The sequence below is a fragment of the Pleurodeles waltl genome, chromosome 8 (assembly GCF_031143425.1).
Source record: "Pleurodeles waltl isolate 20211129_DDA chromosome 8, aPleWal1.hap1.20221129, whole genome shotgun sequence".
NCBI lineage: Eukaryota > Metazoa > Chordata > Amphibia > Caudata > Salamandridae > Pleurodeles > Pleurodeles waltl.
This window is the reverse complement of record NC_090447.1, coordinates 1,310,481,729-1,310,499,507: the sequence shown is the minus strand read 5'-3', so window position 1 is coordinate 1,310,499,507 and position 17,779 is coordinate 1,310,481,729. Positions and strand designations below refer to the sequence as shown.

The 17,779-nt window shown below is 43.7% G+C and overlaps 1 protein-coding gene across 4 annotated transcripts in view; it reads right to left on the bottom strand.

Annotated features, from left to right (window-relative positions):
- CENPJ (centromere protein J) overlaps positions 1-17,779 on the bottom strand; it is a 261,058-nt gene that overhangs the window by 116,568 nt on the left and 126,711 nt on the right. For all 4 annotated transcript variants that reach the window (XM_069202296.1, XM_069202295.1, XM_069202297.1 and 1 more), the window contains one exon: positions 343-582. In XM_069202296.1, coding sequence (XP_069058397.1) covers positions 343-582 — 240 coding nt within the window. The remainder of the gene's footprint in view (positions 1-342; positions 583-17,779) is intronic.

The window sequence follows — 17,779 nt, the reverse complement described above, 5'->3', positions numbered from 1 at the left end:
GCAACTTCATAGCTATTTTGTATGTCAAAAGGTCAATGTCAAAAAATGTATCAGCATAAATGGTTTGACAATTAAAGAGGGAAGGGTCAACTTAGAGCTCCCTTTGGAAAGCAAGATAACCAACTGGAAAAAGTTAACTGTATAAGACAATAATACTGCCTCATTTGGAAAGAAAAGAGTCATCATGCAGGTGTAAACATACACTCATGAGAAGGAGCACTGGTAACAATATGACCTGAGACATCTGCATTACAGGTCTGGCTTCTCCGGCAACCACCATGCATGAAAAGGACGTTTTATATGTGCAAAGGTGAACACAAAGAGCTAAGAAGCCAAACTTACAACAAAGTCTGCTTTTTTCAGAATGATTCCACTGTCTCCTCTCTTGATGCCTTCAGTAGCTTCTGCTTTCTTCCAGACTTCCAGGCGAAACTTTTCCATTACCTTAATTTCTTCGCGCAGCTCTGCGTTCTCTTTCGTTACAGTCTCTATCTGGTTTCTAAGGCGACCATGTGTAGTCGACCACTTTGATTCTCTTCGCTTCATTTCTTCCTGTAAGTCTGACAGCTGTTGTTTTAAAGCCTAAGTAAAAAATAAATAGTAGTGGTTCGTGTTCAACAGAATATTATACTCAAGAGACACAAGAAAATTGCCTGTATTACCCATATCACTGTATACTATTTAACTCTTAAATTCCCCACAATTGCAGACACCAGGGATTCAAAAATTGGAAATATTACCAATGATTTTTTGTGGTGATATTTGAAGATTTTCACAGATGGTGGGTGAGGCAGAAGGAAGAATTAAAGTTGTCTTGTTGCAGGTCAATGGCCACAAAGGAATTAGTTACTTACATGCAACTCCAGTTCAAGGTATGTGCTCTCCTACAGCAACTGGTTTTCACCATAGCTGAGATTCCTACTGCACGCAGTCTCTGAGGGATTTCCTAAGAAAGGCTCTGCTTCAACCTCTGTTTAGCCTTAGATTGATTACTTTTTCAGCCTTGACTTTGTCCTCCCTGGACTTCAGCCAACCCTATCTGTTGTTTTTTTGGGATATTTGGGATTGTCACGTAAGTACTGACCTAGGACGACTGGTACCCATCACCAAGTGCAGCTATGACTGAGAAGAGGAAAAGTTATCTTTAAGTCCTGCTTGAACTGCGGACACAGGAAGATTTACTATGAAGACCCTCATATGTACATAAATTGCCTTTATTCCAATCATAAAGAATCCTGTAAGACTTTTCCTTCAAAGACACTTAATGGCAGCAAAAAGAGGATGTATGACAGAATCACAATGGCACAAATGCATTTACAACTGCTCTGTACAGATTAATATATATATATATATATATATATATATATATATATATATATATATATATATATATATATATATAAAATGGGTTTATACTTACTTATTAAATACTTATACTTCAGTTACGTGTGTGTGTGTGTGTGTGTGTGTGTGTGTGTGTGTGTGTGTACTATGCACAGCGAAACAACGAGCCACGCAAGTCAGCCGTATAATGGACAGAAACTTTTAGTCCATCAGAAAACACATTTTGACCAGCACGGTCTTGAATACATGACTGGAGTGGCCATTTCATACAGGTTTTGTAACAGCATTATTACAAGTGTGGTGATAAACAGTGCAAACATACTTTTGTGCATTACCCACATTGTTTTAATACCTCATCGTGGATTTTCCTGAGCTCCAAAAGATGGATGTGGAGCAGAGACTCCGCAGGAGACAAGAGTCCTCTAATCTTCACTTCTCCCAAGTGGCCTCCCCAGCCCAGCAGTGACACACATCGGTCAATCTCTGCTCTGGATGAGGTAGGAAGAGGGGTCTGCCACTGATCCAACTGTGGTTCATTAGCCACCACTGCACATCTTTTGCAGCCTCTTCCAAAATCTGGACATGGTCCAAGAGGTCACTGAAGTTGGGCCCACTGAGACTTCAGGTCCCACTGCAATGCCCACATATAACACCTGGCGTGCTTGACCAGCAGGATGCAGGAGTCCATCAATCCGAGCAGCTTCAGAGTCAACCTCACTGACAGGAGATTTGTCGTAGTCTGGAGGTGGATGATGACTGCCTGGAGCCTCTGAAAGTGTGCTGCTAACACCACCGTCAGTTTCGTGTCCATGTAAGAGATGCTGGCAAGACAAAAGGGTAGCACTATAAACAGAAAATTACCTTATCCCCCAACGAAACGCAGGTAGAGCAGATGGGCCTGCAGAACAGGAATATGAAAATAGGCATACTGCAGATCGAACTTCAATATTTAGTTTCCGGGTGGCAGTTGGGGGAGAAGATTGGGGTTTAGCAGTAGGTTGACTCGCTTGCTGACCTGACTGCAGGGGTCGGTGGGTGCCATGGCCTCGGCCATAAAATTGCTGAAGACTCCGATAAGGCTGAAGTGTCTGCTGATTTGGGGTGCCCTGCCATGAAAGGAACAGAAAGACTGATGCAGCTGGCCAAGTTTGGCAGATAAGCCCATGGAGCATACAGTCATCCTGCAATCTTTGAGCAGAATCTGCCTTGTACCCAAAAAGAAGAGTCGCGTCCAAAAGCATGTCCATCCTGAATGACTGGACATCACCTGAAAAAAAACGGTTGACAGTAACCAAACGTGCCTCCTGGGCTTATACTATTTCCATGCTATGGACCTACACATGTAAACTCGGTAACTTGCCATCAATGATGTAACTGAACATGTCATGAGTAATGTAATATGTAAGGTCCTAAGCAGAGGCGGAGGCACACGTTATACAAAGCGCAGTAAACTATAACTAGTGAATTTCAGTGTTTCTTGCTTTAAAAAATAGATTTTTTATTATTACAAGGCCTAGCTACAATGTTGCTTTAACCTTTGTTATTTTCAGTGAATTTCTGGGGTTCTTTGTTCATATTCACCAAACTTCCTTACTGAGCATAGCTTTTGACTGTGTGGCAGGGGCTGACTGGTGTGGCTAGGCCCTGTGCCCAACACCCCTTGAGCACCCAATACCCAGCCATGCACAGCAGGGGCTAATAGGGGATGAGACGGTGCAAGAAATTACTTACCTGTAACTCCATTTCTTCAACATTGGAATCTTTAATGTATTCACATGCTTCAATCATTTCCTGAAATCAGGCTGGAATCCCCAGTACATTAAAATAGCAATATACAGTAAACAGTGTAAAATGACTATGGGCCTGAAAAAACATTGTATATTTATTAGCATGTCCACTTCATTTGAAAGAACCCAAACTTCAGTCAATGAGGTGGCGGGTTAACCTCTTCTACTCCTCCTAGAGGCCACCATAGTTCAGACTTCAAAGCACGAGTGTGAGAATGATCTTGGATTAGACTGGGAAGGAGGGAGAGTAACATGTGAATATATAGAAGATACCATTGTTAGATATCTGGAATTACAGGTAACTAATTTCTTCACCAGCATTGGATATTTTATATATTTACATGATTGAATCCAAATAGCAAGCAGTACACATTGTAATACTTAACAAAGCTTGCATCCACGTCTAGGCAAGTCAGCTTTGTGAACGTGCGCCAGCTCTTCCAAGTGGCTGCATGGCAGATGGCTTTCAAGGACACGCCAGCATAAAGTAGAGCAGTTGATGCCTTGTTCCTGGTGAAATGTACTCATACTCTTCCCTGGAGTGGCCGCTTGGCCTTGGCATAACATAAAGAAATACAGGCTGAGGGCCAATAAGCTATCCCTTGCTTAGCCAGGGGATGACCTGCGTAAAGGACAAAAACAGCTGGTCTGATGTGCATATGTCCTTCGTCTTGTCTAAGTAGAGCCAGAGGTATCTACACGTCTAAAAAATGTACGATCTTACTGTTGATTGTAGATGGATTTGGGAAGATCGAAAAATGACAGGTTCATTTAAGTTAAAGTCAGTAGCAATCTTAGGTATAAGCTTGGGGTTAGTTCTCAAGATTAATTTGTCCTTTGTGAACCGCAATAAAGGGTTCTCGATGGTGAACACTTGAATCTCGCCCACTCTCCTTGCAGATGATACAGCAAGAAGAACAGCTGTTTTCCATTAGACAATTTTACATTTTCCTTATGCACTGGTTTGAAGAGAGGCAGCATCAATTGACTGAGAACAGTGTTAAGTTCCCATGGAACTGGTGGGTGTTGAAGTGGGTGAAATGTTCTAAAGAGTCCTTTCATTAAATGCTTTATGATTTTTTAGGACAACAGAGAAGAGGCAGACTGAGAAATACTCTTGCAGCCAGGTGCACCCTGACTGAAGAATATGTAATTCCACTGTGCGCTATACTCAAATATGGAAGGACCTGATGAATCATTATTCTCATTAGATGATAACTGTTGTTTCTGCACCATAAAGAGAAACATTTCCACTTGGCATCGGAGGCCCTTGTGATTGCTGTAGGTGGAGCCTGTGCCACAATTATTCTACATTCTAGCAATAGATCCAAACAGCAAAACTCTAGGTGGGCAAGGAGCACGCTGTCAAGTTCAGTGACGTGGGATCGTGATGGAGAATTTCTCTGTGATGTCTGGAAAGAATCCTGGTTGAACTTTCAGAGGAATAGCCAAAAAAGTGTTGATAACCACAGCAGTTCACTGTATCAATATTGGCGTGGCCACGCAGGAGCAATGATGATGAGAGCATAGTAGTCTATCTTCACCTTCCTCAGCACCCTGAACCAGGGGAAAAGGAGGAAAGGTGTAGGCAAATAACTTAAACCAACTCTTCGAAAGAGCATTGGCCATTGTCATTGGATGCCAGAACATGCTTGCGAAGCACAAACAAATACAATGGCAACCTCCTTCCTCTGTTTTTAACAGAATTAGCTGAAAAATGTCTACGAATGTCACATTTGGATGCCTTACGATTTGGGTGAAGACAATAAATACATTTAAAATGAGGGATAATGTAAACCTTTTTTAAGACCGCAGGATGTACAATCTTTGAAAAGAGATTTCTGGTCTCTGTCAGTCATGGTGACAGTTGGCTGTCAAGTAAGAAGATCACCCTGGTGTACGAAGCTAGCTATCAATGCAGTTTACCAAATGTAGAGTTACACTATGCAGATAGTACAGGTGACCCTTATTGGCTTACAGGGCTTAAATGAATAATCTTAAATGCTCTTTTTGTGGCAGTGTGCGTGAGCAGTTTAGGCTTATCAGAAGATAGTGTTGAGCATCTGTTGAACTGTGAGTCATAAATTAGACACGCACTCAAGAAGAAACTCAAGACCAATTAGAAAAATAGCAGAGATTTTTATATTATTTTAGACACCAAGATCTACAAGATCATGTAAGTACTATTAGAGTTCGTGATTTTAAAAATTACAGTAAATACAGCTGTCAAATCTGTGGCATAAGCATCAAATGCAGGAATGTTATCCTAATGGGAAAACATACACTGCACAGGGTCACTTGTAATCGGCCGACAGGACTGTTCTTCTGGATTTAAGGTAAGTAGGGGCCATGGTCTTTAGAATCACTACTAATTTTGAGTTACCTGCTCTGGTGTGTTCGGGTGCAGAGGTGCACCTGCAGTTGCAGCCTTAGATGCTACCAGTGGAAGTCAGTGGGAGCAGTACCAGGAAAAAAGGGCTTCAAGTGGGGACTGGGTGACCAGTCCGGCTGAACACACAGGGGAAGGGGAGGGGTTGTTGTGGGGCGTTTTGCATTGGTGGTATTCTGGCTGAACACAAATAACCCTTGGTGCTTGCAACTGATGTCGGTACCCCGGGTATTGATGCACAGAGGCTCCAGGTAGGCTCAGTGTCTCGAAGACTTGATGGGTCAACGGGGCTGGAGAAATCAGATCCCTCTGTGGACCTGGGAATTGCTCTTCCTCTCCAAGGGAGATGCTGGTTGGCGAAGTGTTAGCAGGGTGCAGAGGCTTTGGAGGATGCACAGCTGTAGGATCAGTCAAGTTTTTGCAATTGTCGGGACTGGGGCAGGTAGGCAGGGTTTGGTGTCAAAGTCTTCAGGTAGTCCACAATTCTTGTGCTGGTCAGCTCTTCTTTGCCTTCCTTCTCGTTGTCAGACAAATCGGAGTTCCTAATGAGAGAGAGTCACCTTAATACTCAATTTAGGGGCGTTTAGGGGAGTGTAGGGTAGTAGCCAATGGGCGACTTACCTCTGAGGTGACTACACCCCTTATATTACCACTTCCTGTGGGGAATGGGCATAACCCTGCCCTTGAATTCCTAATTTCACCATTTGTAAGGGGGGTCCTTTAGGGTGACATAATACATGCTGCACCCATTAGGGACCTTCTTAAGTAACCATGCCCTAAGTACCAAGGGTACCACTTACTACTGACCTACAGGGGTGCTAAAGTGTGTGCTAATTGTACACAATCATATTAGTTGATCTCATTTTAGGGAAAGACCACTGGCACTGAGGACCTAATTTACAGGAACCAAGTGCACCTTCAGTCGAAAAAACACCTCGTACCAGTGGCAATAAGTGACCATATCAAAAAGGGCTCCTTCCTATACCTAGCACAGAATATTATACAATATCCCCTAAAAACAAGTCACAGTACTTTAGTGCTGAAGACAGGTCTGGTTCAAATCCAGGTCAGATCTGGAATGTAACATATTTAAGGTTCACTGAAAGGTTAGAGCAGAGTTCTGTCAGCGGACTCCCTCACCCATAATGTACGGTGGAGGAAATCTGAGCTATGGTGGTCTCTAGGAGAAGTAGGAGAGCTTAAGATTCCACCTCATTGGCTAATGTTTTGTTCTTTCAATTGAGGTTGAAGTGCTACTACGTATACAATGCTTCAGGCCAAGGGCCTTTTTACACTGTATATGTAATATGTATACAATGATTCAAGCATGTGAATATATTAAAGAGCCATTGCTGGAGAAGTTTCACTTTTTAACATTTGCGTGGCCCCATGGTACTCCCTCAGGGGGTGCGTTGAGTCCTGCGGGTTCTCATCATAACCTCGCTGGGTCCCGCTTGAATACTACGAGACATGCAACACTTTGTATTTTTTTAGAAGGGGGGGGGCTGTGGAATGACACTGAGGGAAGACCCACAAAGGTCAAGGAGGTAGTGTTCCCCTACCCTAGCCCCTTATTTCTTTTTTTTCTTTTTTTTTTTTTTTTAAACTTATGACGTGGAGACCGATTCCTAAAATTGTAGCTGCTTCACTTCTGTTGATGTTGCGGCCAGCCGACCAAATTGCTCAGTCCTGCGGGACTGTTATCGGCACTGAAGGATGTGACGGTTACAAAAAAAAAAAAAAAAAACTATTTAAAAAAAATATATATTTGTGGCACCGCAGGAGTGCCACGCTACTCCAGATTAGTTTCTCAAACATCACATTTTCAACAGATCTTGAAAAGTATAATTTCTGAGTAATGATCTAGCTTTCTACCATATCTGGTGTTATTCCTCAATTTCCTTCTATCGCTTCCAAAGATTCCTATAAAACAATGCATGGGAAAAATCGATTGGGCACCTTTTTTTTTTTTTTTTTTTTAGCTTCCACTAGACATACCACCCTGAAATTTTCCAAGAAGAAGCAGAGGTGGCTGAACATTTTTTTGGGGGGGCAAAAGTTTCATGAACATTTGACAAACAGCACCAAAGTTATTAGCAAAAAAAAAAAAAAAAACTCTCCTTGACCCAGTAGGTAGTTCTGTAGTTAAAGTTAGGACCTAGCTTCCACAGTGTTTTTGTTTTGCTAATAGCATTTGCACTATTTGACAAATCTTCACAACATTTTCAAAACTAGTTTTCCCCTCACTGCAGCTGCTGTCTGTAAAGTTTTTGGCTGTTAAATGTGGGCAAGAAATGGGGAATTGGGGCCCAAAACACCTTTTCCCCCATGCAATCACCCATATAGGATTTTGGACATGACTGCAGGCCAAACAGATGACAACTTGCGAGACAACTAGATCTTAGTCCAGAAAGATCTTTTTGTAATATTGTGTAAAGCTGTTCAGTAGTTTTGGAGTTATTGAAGAATAAAGATTTATGTATGTCTGGAGAGGCAGATACACCTCAATTCTGTAAACCGGGACTTGGTTCCCAGGGGAGAAAATTAAATTTAAAAGTGATCGAAGGGGTCAGGGTAGAGGCACCCTGACCTCATCGGACTGATGTAGGGGTTTAGGCATGACATTTTACAAAAACATTTTTTTTTTTTTTTTTTGGAGTGTGCAAGGATCCACGGATCCACCTCTATCATCCTGAATTGCTCAAAGTTAACTATAACTCGCGGCGTCGCCATCCACTGCTAATTATGCCACATAATACATCAGTCACGCCTACTTTTATGGCATAATTGATAATATCACTGCAGCATTTGCAGTAAACGTATTGAGAAAACTGTGCATGACAGGGGTGCGAGTTATAGTTACCTTAGGGCAATTGACAAAGGCTACAGCGTAGCCAAAAAGAGTTGTGTTTAGTTTATGCCATTAAAGCATTATGGTACAAAGAATTTGGTATGCCAGTTCCTTTCGAATGGAGGATTTGAGAACCACCTTTGAATTTATAGCATACGCGAGACACACCGTGCACCCGCATCGTCTGGAGGAAGCAACTTGCTTGCATTCATAGTAGCATGTATGTGTGTGTGTGTATATATATATATAGCTATATATGTATATAAATAAATATATATAATAAGTCCAAAAAAGAAAAGCATTGTACTCCAGGATCCAGTTATTATGGCTAAATTTTATTTCAGAAGTGCCCGTGCTCCCACCACCGACGCGTTTCAACCACTGGGGCCTTGATCACGGAAAGTTGTCCCTCATCAGTTTCTATTTTATAATACATAAATTTCTAAGGCATGCTGGTCTTGGTAGTCCATGTGTATTAAGGAATTACTTTTAGCAATTTACCTAGCTCGCTTTTTACATCCATTATAAACTTTAAGAGATATTGCCCCTTTTCTAATAAAGGAATATCCTCGTACTGCATCAGATAATATATACCTTTTTCTCTAATGAGTATATCAAGTTTCTCTATAATACATACCCTCCTTATCATACAAACTTACTTCTCATGTACGATCATTTCATTATTGTTAGAAATGGGGTCTCTAGCTGGCAGTCTGTTTACACCCTGTCCAAGTAGGGACCCTCACTCTAGTCAGAATAAGGGAGATACATGCTCAGATAACCCCTGCTCACCCCCTTGGTAGCTTGGCACGAGCAGTCAGGATTATCTCAGAAGCAATGTGTAAAGCATTTGCACATAACACACAGTAATACAGTGAAAACACTACAAAAAGACACCACACCAGTTTTAGAAAAATAGCCAATATTTATCTATTTAAAAGAAGACCAAATACGATAAAAGTCCAACATACAGTAATAAAAATATGAATTCTGCAAGATTTACTCAAAAATACAGTTCCTTGAAGTCAACAGCTCCACCTGGGGCTATCACGCCATTGTGATCAACAAAACCAACAGTTCAGGCCGGCTGCGGCGTAGCGGGCCAGCTGCGGTGTCGGGAAGACCAGCAAACGGTACCTTGGATTTGTAGGGTGTCGTGATCCTCGCAGTGAGCTCCGGAGAGCAGCGTCGCTGTGTTGCTTCCAGAGATGGTGCAGGAGTCGCCGGGCCCTTAAAGTCACACACGTTGCAGATCGAACTCCGGGCTGATGAAGTCAGGAGTGCTAGTGTGGATGGCGTCGGGGCTGCGGTGCGAAGAGGGACGATGCAACGTTCAGTGCCCACAGGACACAGTGCAGGCAGCGGCGGTAGGCCAAGCAAGCGGTGCGGGACAGGGATTTGTGACCCTCACGAGCGGTGTTCACAGGCCACTGTGCGGCCAGCGGCTTCGTTGGCGGCGTCGCAGTGGTTTTTCCTCTTGAACAGCACAAAACACAGTTACCAGTGCTGCAGGTCAAGGAAGCTAAAGTCTTTGGTGTCCCTGAGACTTCCAACAGGAGGCAAGCTCTATTCCAAGTCCTTGGATAACTTTCTCAAGCAGGACACACAGCAAAGTTCACCCTTTGCACTCTTTTCAGGCAGAAGCAGCAACTGCAGTCCAGTCCAGCAAAGCAACACAGCAAAGGGACAGTACTACTACTTCAGCTAATCTCCTGTGCAGAGGTTCCTCTAGATTCCAGAAAGATTCTAAAAGGCTGGTGTTTGCGTCTTCTTCTTATACCCTGTTCTGCCTTTGAAGTTGGCAAACCTCAAAGCAAAGTTTCAAGTTTTTGCAAGATCCTTCCTTGTCCAGGCCAGGCCCCAGACATATACCAGGGGGTCAGAGACTGCAATGTGTGAGGGCAGGCACAGTCCTTTCAGGTGTGAATGACCACTCCTCCCTCCCCTCTAGCTCAGATGGCTCATCAGGATATGCAGGCTACAACCCGCCCCCTTTTGTGTCACTGTCTAGAGAAGAGGTAGGAACAGCCCAACTGTCAAACTGACCCAGACGGGGAGCCCACAAACATGCTGAGTCACAGAATGGTGACTACTTTCTAAAAGTGTCATTTTCAAACAGGCAATGTAAAAAACAACTTCAATAAAATATGTATGTTTACATTGTGAATTCAAAAAACCTAAACTCCACATTTTTATCTGCTCTCAAGGGGAATCAGCGCTTTATGGATAGGATATTTAAAGGCAGCCCCCATGTTAAGCTATGAGAGAGATAGGCCTTGCACAGTGAAAACCGAATTTGGCAGTATTTCACGGTTAGGACATAAGAAACACACTATATATGTCCTACCTTAAACATACACTGCACCCTGCCCCTGGGGCTACCAAGGGCCTACCTTAGGGGTGCTTGACATGTAGTAAAAGGGAAGGTTTAGGCCTGGCAAGTGGGTACACTTGCCAAGTCGAACTGGCAGTTTAAAACTGCACACACAGACACTGCAGTGGCAGGTCTGAGCCATGGTTACAGGGCTACTAATGTGGGTGGCACAACCAGTGCTGCAAGCCCACTAGTAGCATTTGATTTGTAGTCCTGGGCACCTCTAGTGCACTTTACTAGGGACTTACTAGTAAATCAAATATGCCAATCATGGATAAAACAAGCAACAGTACAATTTCTATAGGGAGCACTTGCACTTTAGCACTGGTAAGCAGTGGTGAAGTGCTCAGAGACAATAAACCAGCAAAAACAAACCTGAGAAAATAGGAGGAAGAAGACAAAACGTTTGGGGATAACCCTGCAAAAAAGACCATTTCCAACAATTATTATCCAAAATGAGCAAGTTACTTACCTTCGGTAACGCTTTTTCTGGTGGATACACTAGCTACCTGTGGATTCCTCACCTAATGAATTCTCCCCATGCGTAGCATTCCAAGGAAACTTCTCTCCAGCTCTGCACGTCGGAGAGGAAGTCACAACTGCCCGACTCCACACAGCTCCGCCTGACGTCATTGAGACAATAAGAGGCCCTCGCCGGCGTGCTGACGTCAGTTTACGCCATTTTTTACGTGCCTTTGAGACGAATAGATAAACATTGACATTCCAAACACTTCATAACTGTATCCAATAAACCTTTATGGAAAAAAGCAAAAGCCAATAATAGAAACGATACCAATGCACATTCATAAAAGTTCTGCACAATTGTGAACAAATATCAGAACTTACAAAATAAACATAAATACAAATATATATATGGAAAATGTCACTTACCCAGTGTACATCTGTTCGTGGCATGAGACGCTGCAGATTCACATGCTTTGCACATCCCACCATCTAGTGTTGGGCTCGGAGTGTTACAAGTTGTTTTTCTTCGAAGAAGTCTTTTCGAGTCACGAGATCGAGGGACTCCTCCCCTTTCGGCTCCATTGCACATGGGCGTCGACTCCATCTTAGATTGTTTTCCCCGCAGAGGGTGAGGTAGGAGTTGTGTATTATAGTAATAGTGCCCATGCAATGGAGTAAATATGTATGTACATAATGTAGTTTAAGGTGATATATTTACAAATTTACAAATGTTCAAGATCAACTTCGAAACGGATACAGGCTCCCGGGGAGGCGGGTGGGCGCATGTGAATCTGCAACGTCTCATGCCACGAACAGATGTGCACTGGGTAAGTGACATTTTCCGTTCGATGGCATGTGTAGCTGCAGATACACATGCTTTGCATAGACTAGTAAGCAGTTGTCTCCCCAAAAGCGGTGGTTCAGCCTGTAGGAGTTGAAGTTGTTTGAAACAAAGTTCGTAGTACTGCTTGGCCTACTGTGGCTTGTTGTGCTGTTAACACATCCACGCAGTAGTGCTTGGTAAACGTATGAGGCGTAGACCATGTGGCTGCCTTACATATTTCAGTCATTGGAATGTTTCCTAGAAAGGCCATAGTAGCACCTTTCTTTCTAGTTGAGTGTGCCTTTGGTGTAATAGGCAGTTGTCTTTTTGCTTTGAGATAACAGGTTTGAATGCATTTAACTATCCATCTAGCAATGCCTTGTTTGGAAATTGGATTTCCTGCATGAGGTTTTTGGAAAGCAACAAATAATTGTTTTGTTTTCCGAATTTGTTTTGTTCTGTCAATGTAGTACATTAACGCTCTTTTGATGTCTAATGTATGTAGTGCTCTTTCAGCTACAGAATCTGGCTCTGGGAAGAACACTGGTAGTTCTACCGTTTGATTCAAGTGGAACGGTGATATGACTTTTGGTAAGAATTTGGGATTTGTTCGTAAAACCAATTTATGCTTGTGTATCTGAATAAATGGTTCTTGTATGGTAAATGCTTGTATCTCACTTACTCTTCTGAGAGATGTGATGGCAATTAGAAATGCAACTTTCCATGTTAAGTATTGCATTTCACATGAGTGCGTGGGTTCAAAAGGTGGACCCATGAGTCGTGTTAAGACAATGTTGAGGTTCCACGAAGGAACTGGTGGTGTTCTTGGTGGTATTATTCTCTTTAAGCCTTCCATAAACGCTTTTATGACTGGTATCCTAAATAGTGAAGCTGAGTGCGTAATTTGCAGATAAGCTGAAATTGCGGTAAGATGTATCTTAATGGATGAAAAGTCTAGCTTTGACTTTTGCAAATGTAGTAAGTAGCTTACGATGTCTTTGGCAGATGCGTGTAAGGGTTGAATTTGATTAATATGGCAATAATAAACAAATCTTTTCCACTTATTTGCATAGCAATGTCTAGTGGTTGGTTTCCTAGCTTGTTTTATGACTTCCATACATTCCTGTGTAAGGTCTAAGTGTCCGAATTCTAAGACTTCGGGAGCCAAATTGCTAGATTCAGCGATGCTGGATTTGGGTGTCTGATCTGTTGTTTGTGTTGAGTTAACAGATCTGGTCTGTTTGGTAGTTTGACATGAGGCACTACTGAGAGGTCTAGTAGTGTTGTGTACCAAGGTTGTCTTGCCCAAGTTGGTGCTATTAGTATGAGTTTGAGTTTGTTTTGACTCAATTTGTTTACCAGATATGGAAGGAGTGGGAGAAGGGGAAAAGCGTATGCAAATATCCCTGACCAACTCATCCATAACGCATTGCCCTGAGACTGATCTTGTGGGTACCTGGTTGCGAAGTTTCGGCATTTTGCATTTTCTTTTGTTGCAAATAGGTCTATTTGTGGTGTTCCCCAACTTTGGAAGTAAGTGTTTAGTATTTGGGGGTGAATCTCCCATTCGTGGATCTGTTGGTGATCCCGAGAGAGATTGTCTGCTAACTGGTTCTGAATTCCTGGAATGAACTGCGCTATTAGGCGAATGTGGTTGTGAATTGCCCAATGCCATATTCTCTGTGCCAGGAGACACAACTGTGTTGAATGTGTTCCTCCCTGTTTATTTAAGTAATACATCGTTGTCATGTTGTCTGTTTTGACAAGAATGTGTTTGTGGCTTATTATGGGTTGAAATGCTTTTAACACTAGAAATACTGCCAGTAGTTTTAAGTGATTTATGTGAAACTGTCTTTGCGGAGTGTCCCATTGTCCCTGGATGCTGTGTTGATTGAGGTGTGCTCCCCACCCTATCATGGAGGCATCTGTAGTTATTACATATTGAGGCACTGGGTCTTGGAAAGGCCGCCCTTGGTTTAAATTTATATTGTTCCACCATTGAAGCGAGGTGTATGTTTGGCGGTCTATCAACACTAGATCTAGATGTTGACCCTGTGCCTGTGACCATTGTGATGCTAGGCACTGTTGTAAGGGCCGCATGTGCAACTTTGCGTTTGGGACAATGGCTATGCATGAGGACATCATGCCTAGGAGTTTCATCACCATTTTGACTTGTATCTTTTGTCTTGGATACATGGCTTGTATTAGATTGTGAAATGCCTGTACCCTTTGTGGACTTGGAGTGGCAATCCCTTTTGCTGTGTTGATTGTCGCCCCTAAGTATTGCTGTGTTTGACACGGCTGAAGGTGTGACTTTGTGTAGTTGATTGAGAAACCTAGTTTGTGGAGGGTTTCTAGAACGTACCTTGTGTGTTGTGAACAACGTTCTAGCGTGTTGGTTTTGATTAACCAATCGTCAAGGTACGGGAACACATGTATTTGTTGCCTTCGGATATGTGCGGCTACTACTGCCAGGCATTTTGTAAAAACTCTTGGCGCAGTTGTTATTCCGAATGGCAACACCATTAATTGGTAATGTACCCCTTGGAATATAAACCTTAAGTACTTTCTGTGTGAAGGATGTATCGGTATATGGAAATATCCATCCTTTAGGTCTAGAGTTGTCTTGTAGTCTTGTTGTTTGAGCAGTGGGATTACGTCCTGTAATGTCACCATGTGAAAGTGATCTGATTTGATGTAGGTATTTAACGTTCTGACATCTAATATAGGTCTTAGAGTCTTGTCCTTTTTGGGTATGAGAAAGTACAGAGAGTAGACTCCTGTTCCTTTCAGATGAATTGGTACTAATTCTATTGCTTCTTTTTGTAGCAACGCTTGGACCTCTAGTCCTAGAAGGTCCATGTGTTTTGACATATTGTGTGTTTTCGGTGGGACGTTTGGAGGGAATTTGAGAAATTCTATGCAATAACCATGCTGGATAATGGCTAGGACCCAAGTGTCTGTTGTTATTTCCTCCCAATGTTTGTAAAACTTGGTCAGTCTCCCCCCCCACAGGTGTTATGTGGTGGGGATTTGTGACGTGGAAGTCACTGCTTATTTTGAGGAGTTTTGGGACTTTGAAACTTCCCTCTACTCTTTTGGAATTGTCCCCCTCTATATTGTCCCCGAAAACTTCCCCGCTGATATTGGCTCTGATAAGTGGGCCTTGTTTGTGAGGTTGTGGGTTCTGTAGTTTGTCCTCGAAACCCCCCTCTAAACTGCATTTTGCTAAATGTGCCTCTGCTCTGAGTGGAGTAGAGTGCGCCCATGGCTTTGGCCGTATCAGTGTCCTTTTTAAGTTTTTCAATAGCAGTGTACACCTCCGGCCCAAACAACCGTTAAAAGGCATATTCAGCACAGCTTGTTGTATTTCCGGCTTGAATCCTGACGTACGCAGCCATGCATGTCTCCTTACGGTAACTGCAGTATTTACTGTCCTAGCAGCTGTATCTGCTGCATCCATTGCTGACCGTATCTGATTGTTCGAGATACTCTGTCCTTCCTCCGCCACCTGTTGTGCCCTTTTTTGGAACTCTTTGGGTAAGTGTTCAATGAAATGTTGCATTTCGTCCCAATGAGCCCTATCATATCTTGCCAGCAGGGCCTGTGAGTTGGCAATGCGCCATTGGTTGGCCGCTTGTGCTGCAACCCTTTTCCCCGCAGCGTCGAACTGGCGACTCTCCTTGTCTGGAGGTGGTGCGTCTCCCAACGTGTGAGAGTTTGCTCTCTTGCGAGCTGCCCCTACTAACACAGAGTCTGGTGTTAATTGCTGCGTGATATATACCGGGTCTGTTGGCGGTGGCTTGTATTTTTTCTCCACCCTTGGAGTTATGGCCCTGCCCTTCACAGGATCCTGAAACACCTGTTTGGAGTGTTTTAGCATTACCGGTAGCATAGGGAGGCTTTGGTATTGGCTATGAGTGGAGGATAGTGTGTTAAATAAAAAGTCATCCTCAATAGGCTCTGCATGCAGGGTGACATTATGAAATGCCGCTGCTCTTGACACCACCTGTGTGTAGGCTGTACTGTCCTCAGGTGGCGACTGTCTCGCTGGGTAACAGTCTGGGCTGTTATCTGACACTGGCGCATCATAAAGATCACAGGCGTCGGGATCATCGTGACTCATTCCAGTATGAGTTGGGGACTGCATCAGTGGTGGACTGGCTACCGGTGATGTGTGCGTTGAGCGTGGTGGAGATGGTGGCGGTGTTATTTGTCTTGCCACCTTTGCCTGTGGCTGCTTGTCTTTTTCTTGAAAGGCAAGTCTTCTTTTCATCCTAATTGGGGGAAGAGTACTTATCTTCCCTGTGTCCTTTTGGATGTGGAGCCTTCTCTGAGTGTAGTCTGGCTCCATTGACTCTAGTTCTTGTCCGAACTTATGTCCTTGCATTTGTGAGGACAGTCCCTGTTCCTTTGTGTAGGAACCTGATTTCGGTTCCGAGGCCGGATGTTTCGGAATGGAAACTTTTTCGGCTCCGACAACACTTTTTTTTTTTCGACGTCCCGCTCTCTCGGTGCCGACTCGTTTCGGTGCCGCCCTCTCGGTGAGGAACTTGCCCGAACCTGCTGTCTCGGGGTCGAGTCTGCTGTGTGCCGGTATCTCAACCGGAGTCGGATGTCTTCGACACATGCGTGCCCTTTTTCGGTGCCGATGATCGGTCACCTATTTTTCGGGTTAAGCCATGGCCTGCTGGCGGTGGCGTCCCCTGGGCTTTTGCGGTCTTCTCGTGAGTTTTGTTTGTCGACGTCTTACTCACGGTTTTAGGCGTTTGCTCGGGATCGACCTCGCCCGAGTCCGACTCCTCGATGGAGAAGGTTTCTTCTTCCTCCTCCAAGTGTCTTTGTCCTGTCGGCGCCGACGCCGTCTGCAGTCTTCTCGCTCTTCGGTCTCTTAATGTCTTCCTCGACCGAAACGCTCGACAGGCTTCACAAGTATCTTCTTTGTGTTCTGGAGACAAACACAAGTTACAGACCAGGTGCTGATCTGTATAAGGATACTTGTTGTGACATTTGGGGCAGAAGCGGAATGGGGTCTGTTCCATTAGCCTTGAAGAGACACGTGGTCGGGCCGACCAGGCCCCGACGGGGATCGAAAAACCCCGAAGGGCCACCGGAGCACTTCAAAAATCGGTGTCGATCTGTTGTAACTAACCCGATACCGAACGCAAACAATACCATCAAATTTTCCGAGATTCTAACTATCTTTCCGAACCGAAACGCGGAGCGAAAAGGAACACGTCCGAACCCGATGGCGGAAAGAAAACAATCTAAGGTGGAGTCGACGCCCATGCGCAATGGAGCCGAAAGGGGAGGAGTCCCTCGATCTTGTGACTCGAAAAGACTTCTTCGAAGAAAAACAACTTGTAACACTCCGAGCCCAACACTAGATGGCGTGATGTGCAAAGCATGTGTATCTGCAGCTACACATGCCATCGAACACACACACATATTATATATATATAAATAAATGTATAACCTCATAATACAGAAAGAATAAAATACACAAATGCATACCCAAGGAAATCTCGGTATGACCAGACAGACAACGGGGAGGCAGGAGGGACAGTGAGGAATCCACAGGTAGCTAGTGTATCCACCAGAAAAAGCATTACCGAAGGTAAGTAACTTGCTCTTCTGATGGATACAACTACCTGTGGAATCCTCACCTAATAAACAGAGTCCCAAAGCAGTTCCACCTCGGAGGAGGGTGTCCGTCATACCAAGAACTCCTGCAGCTCAAACTGCG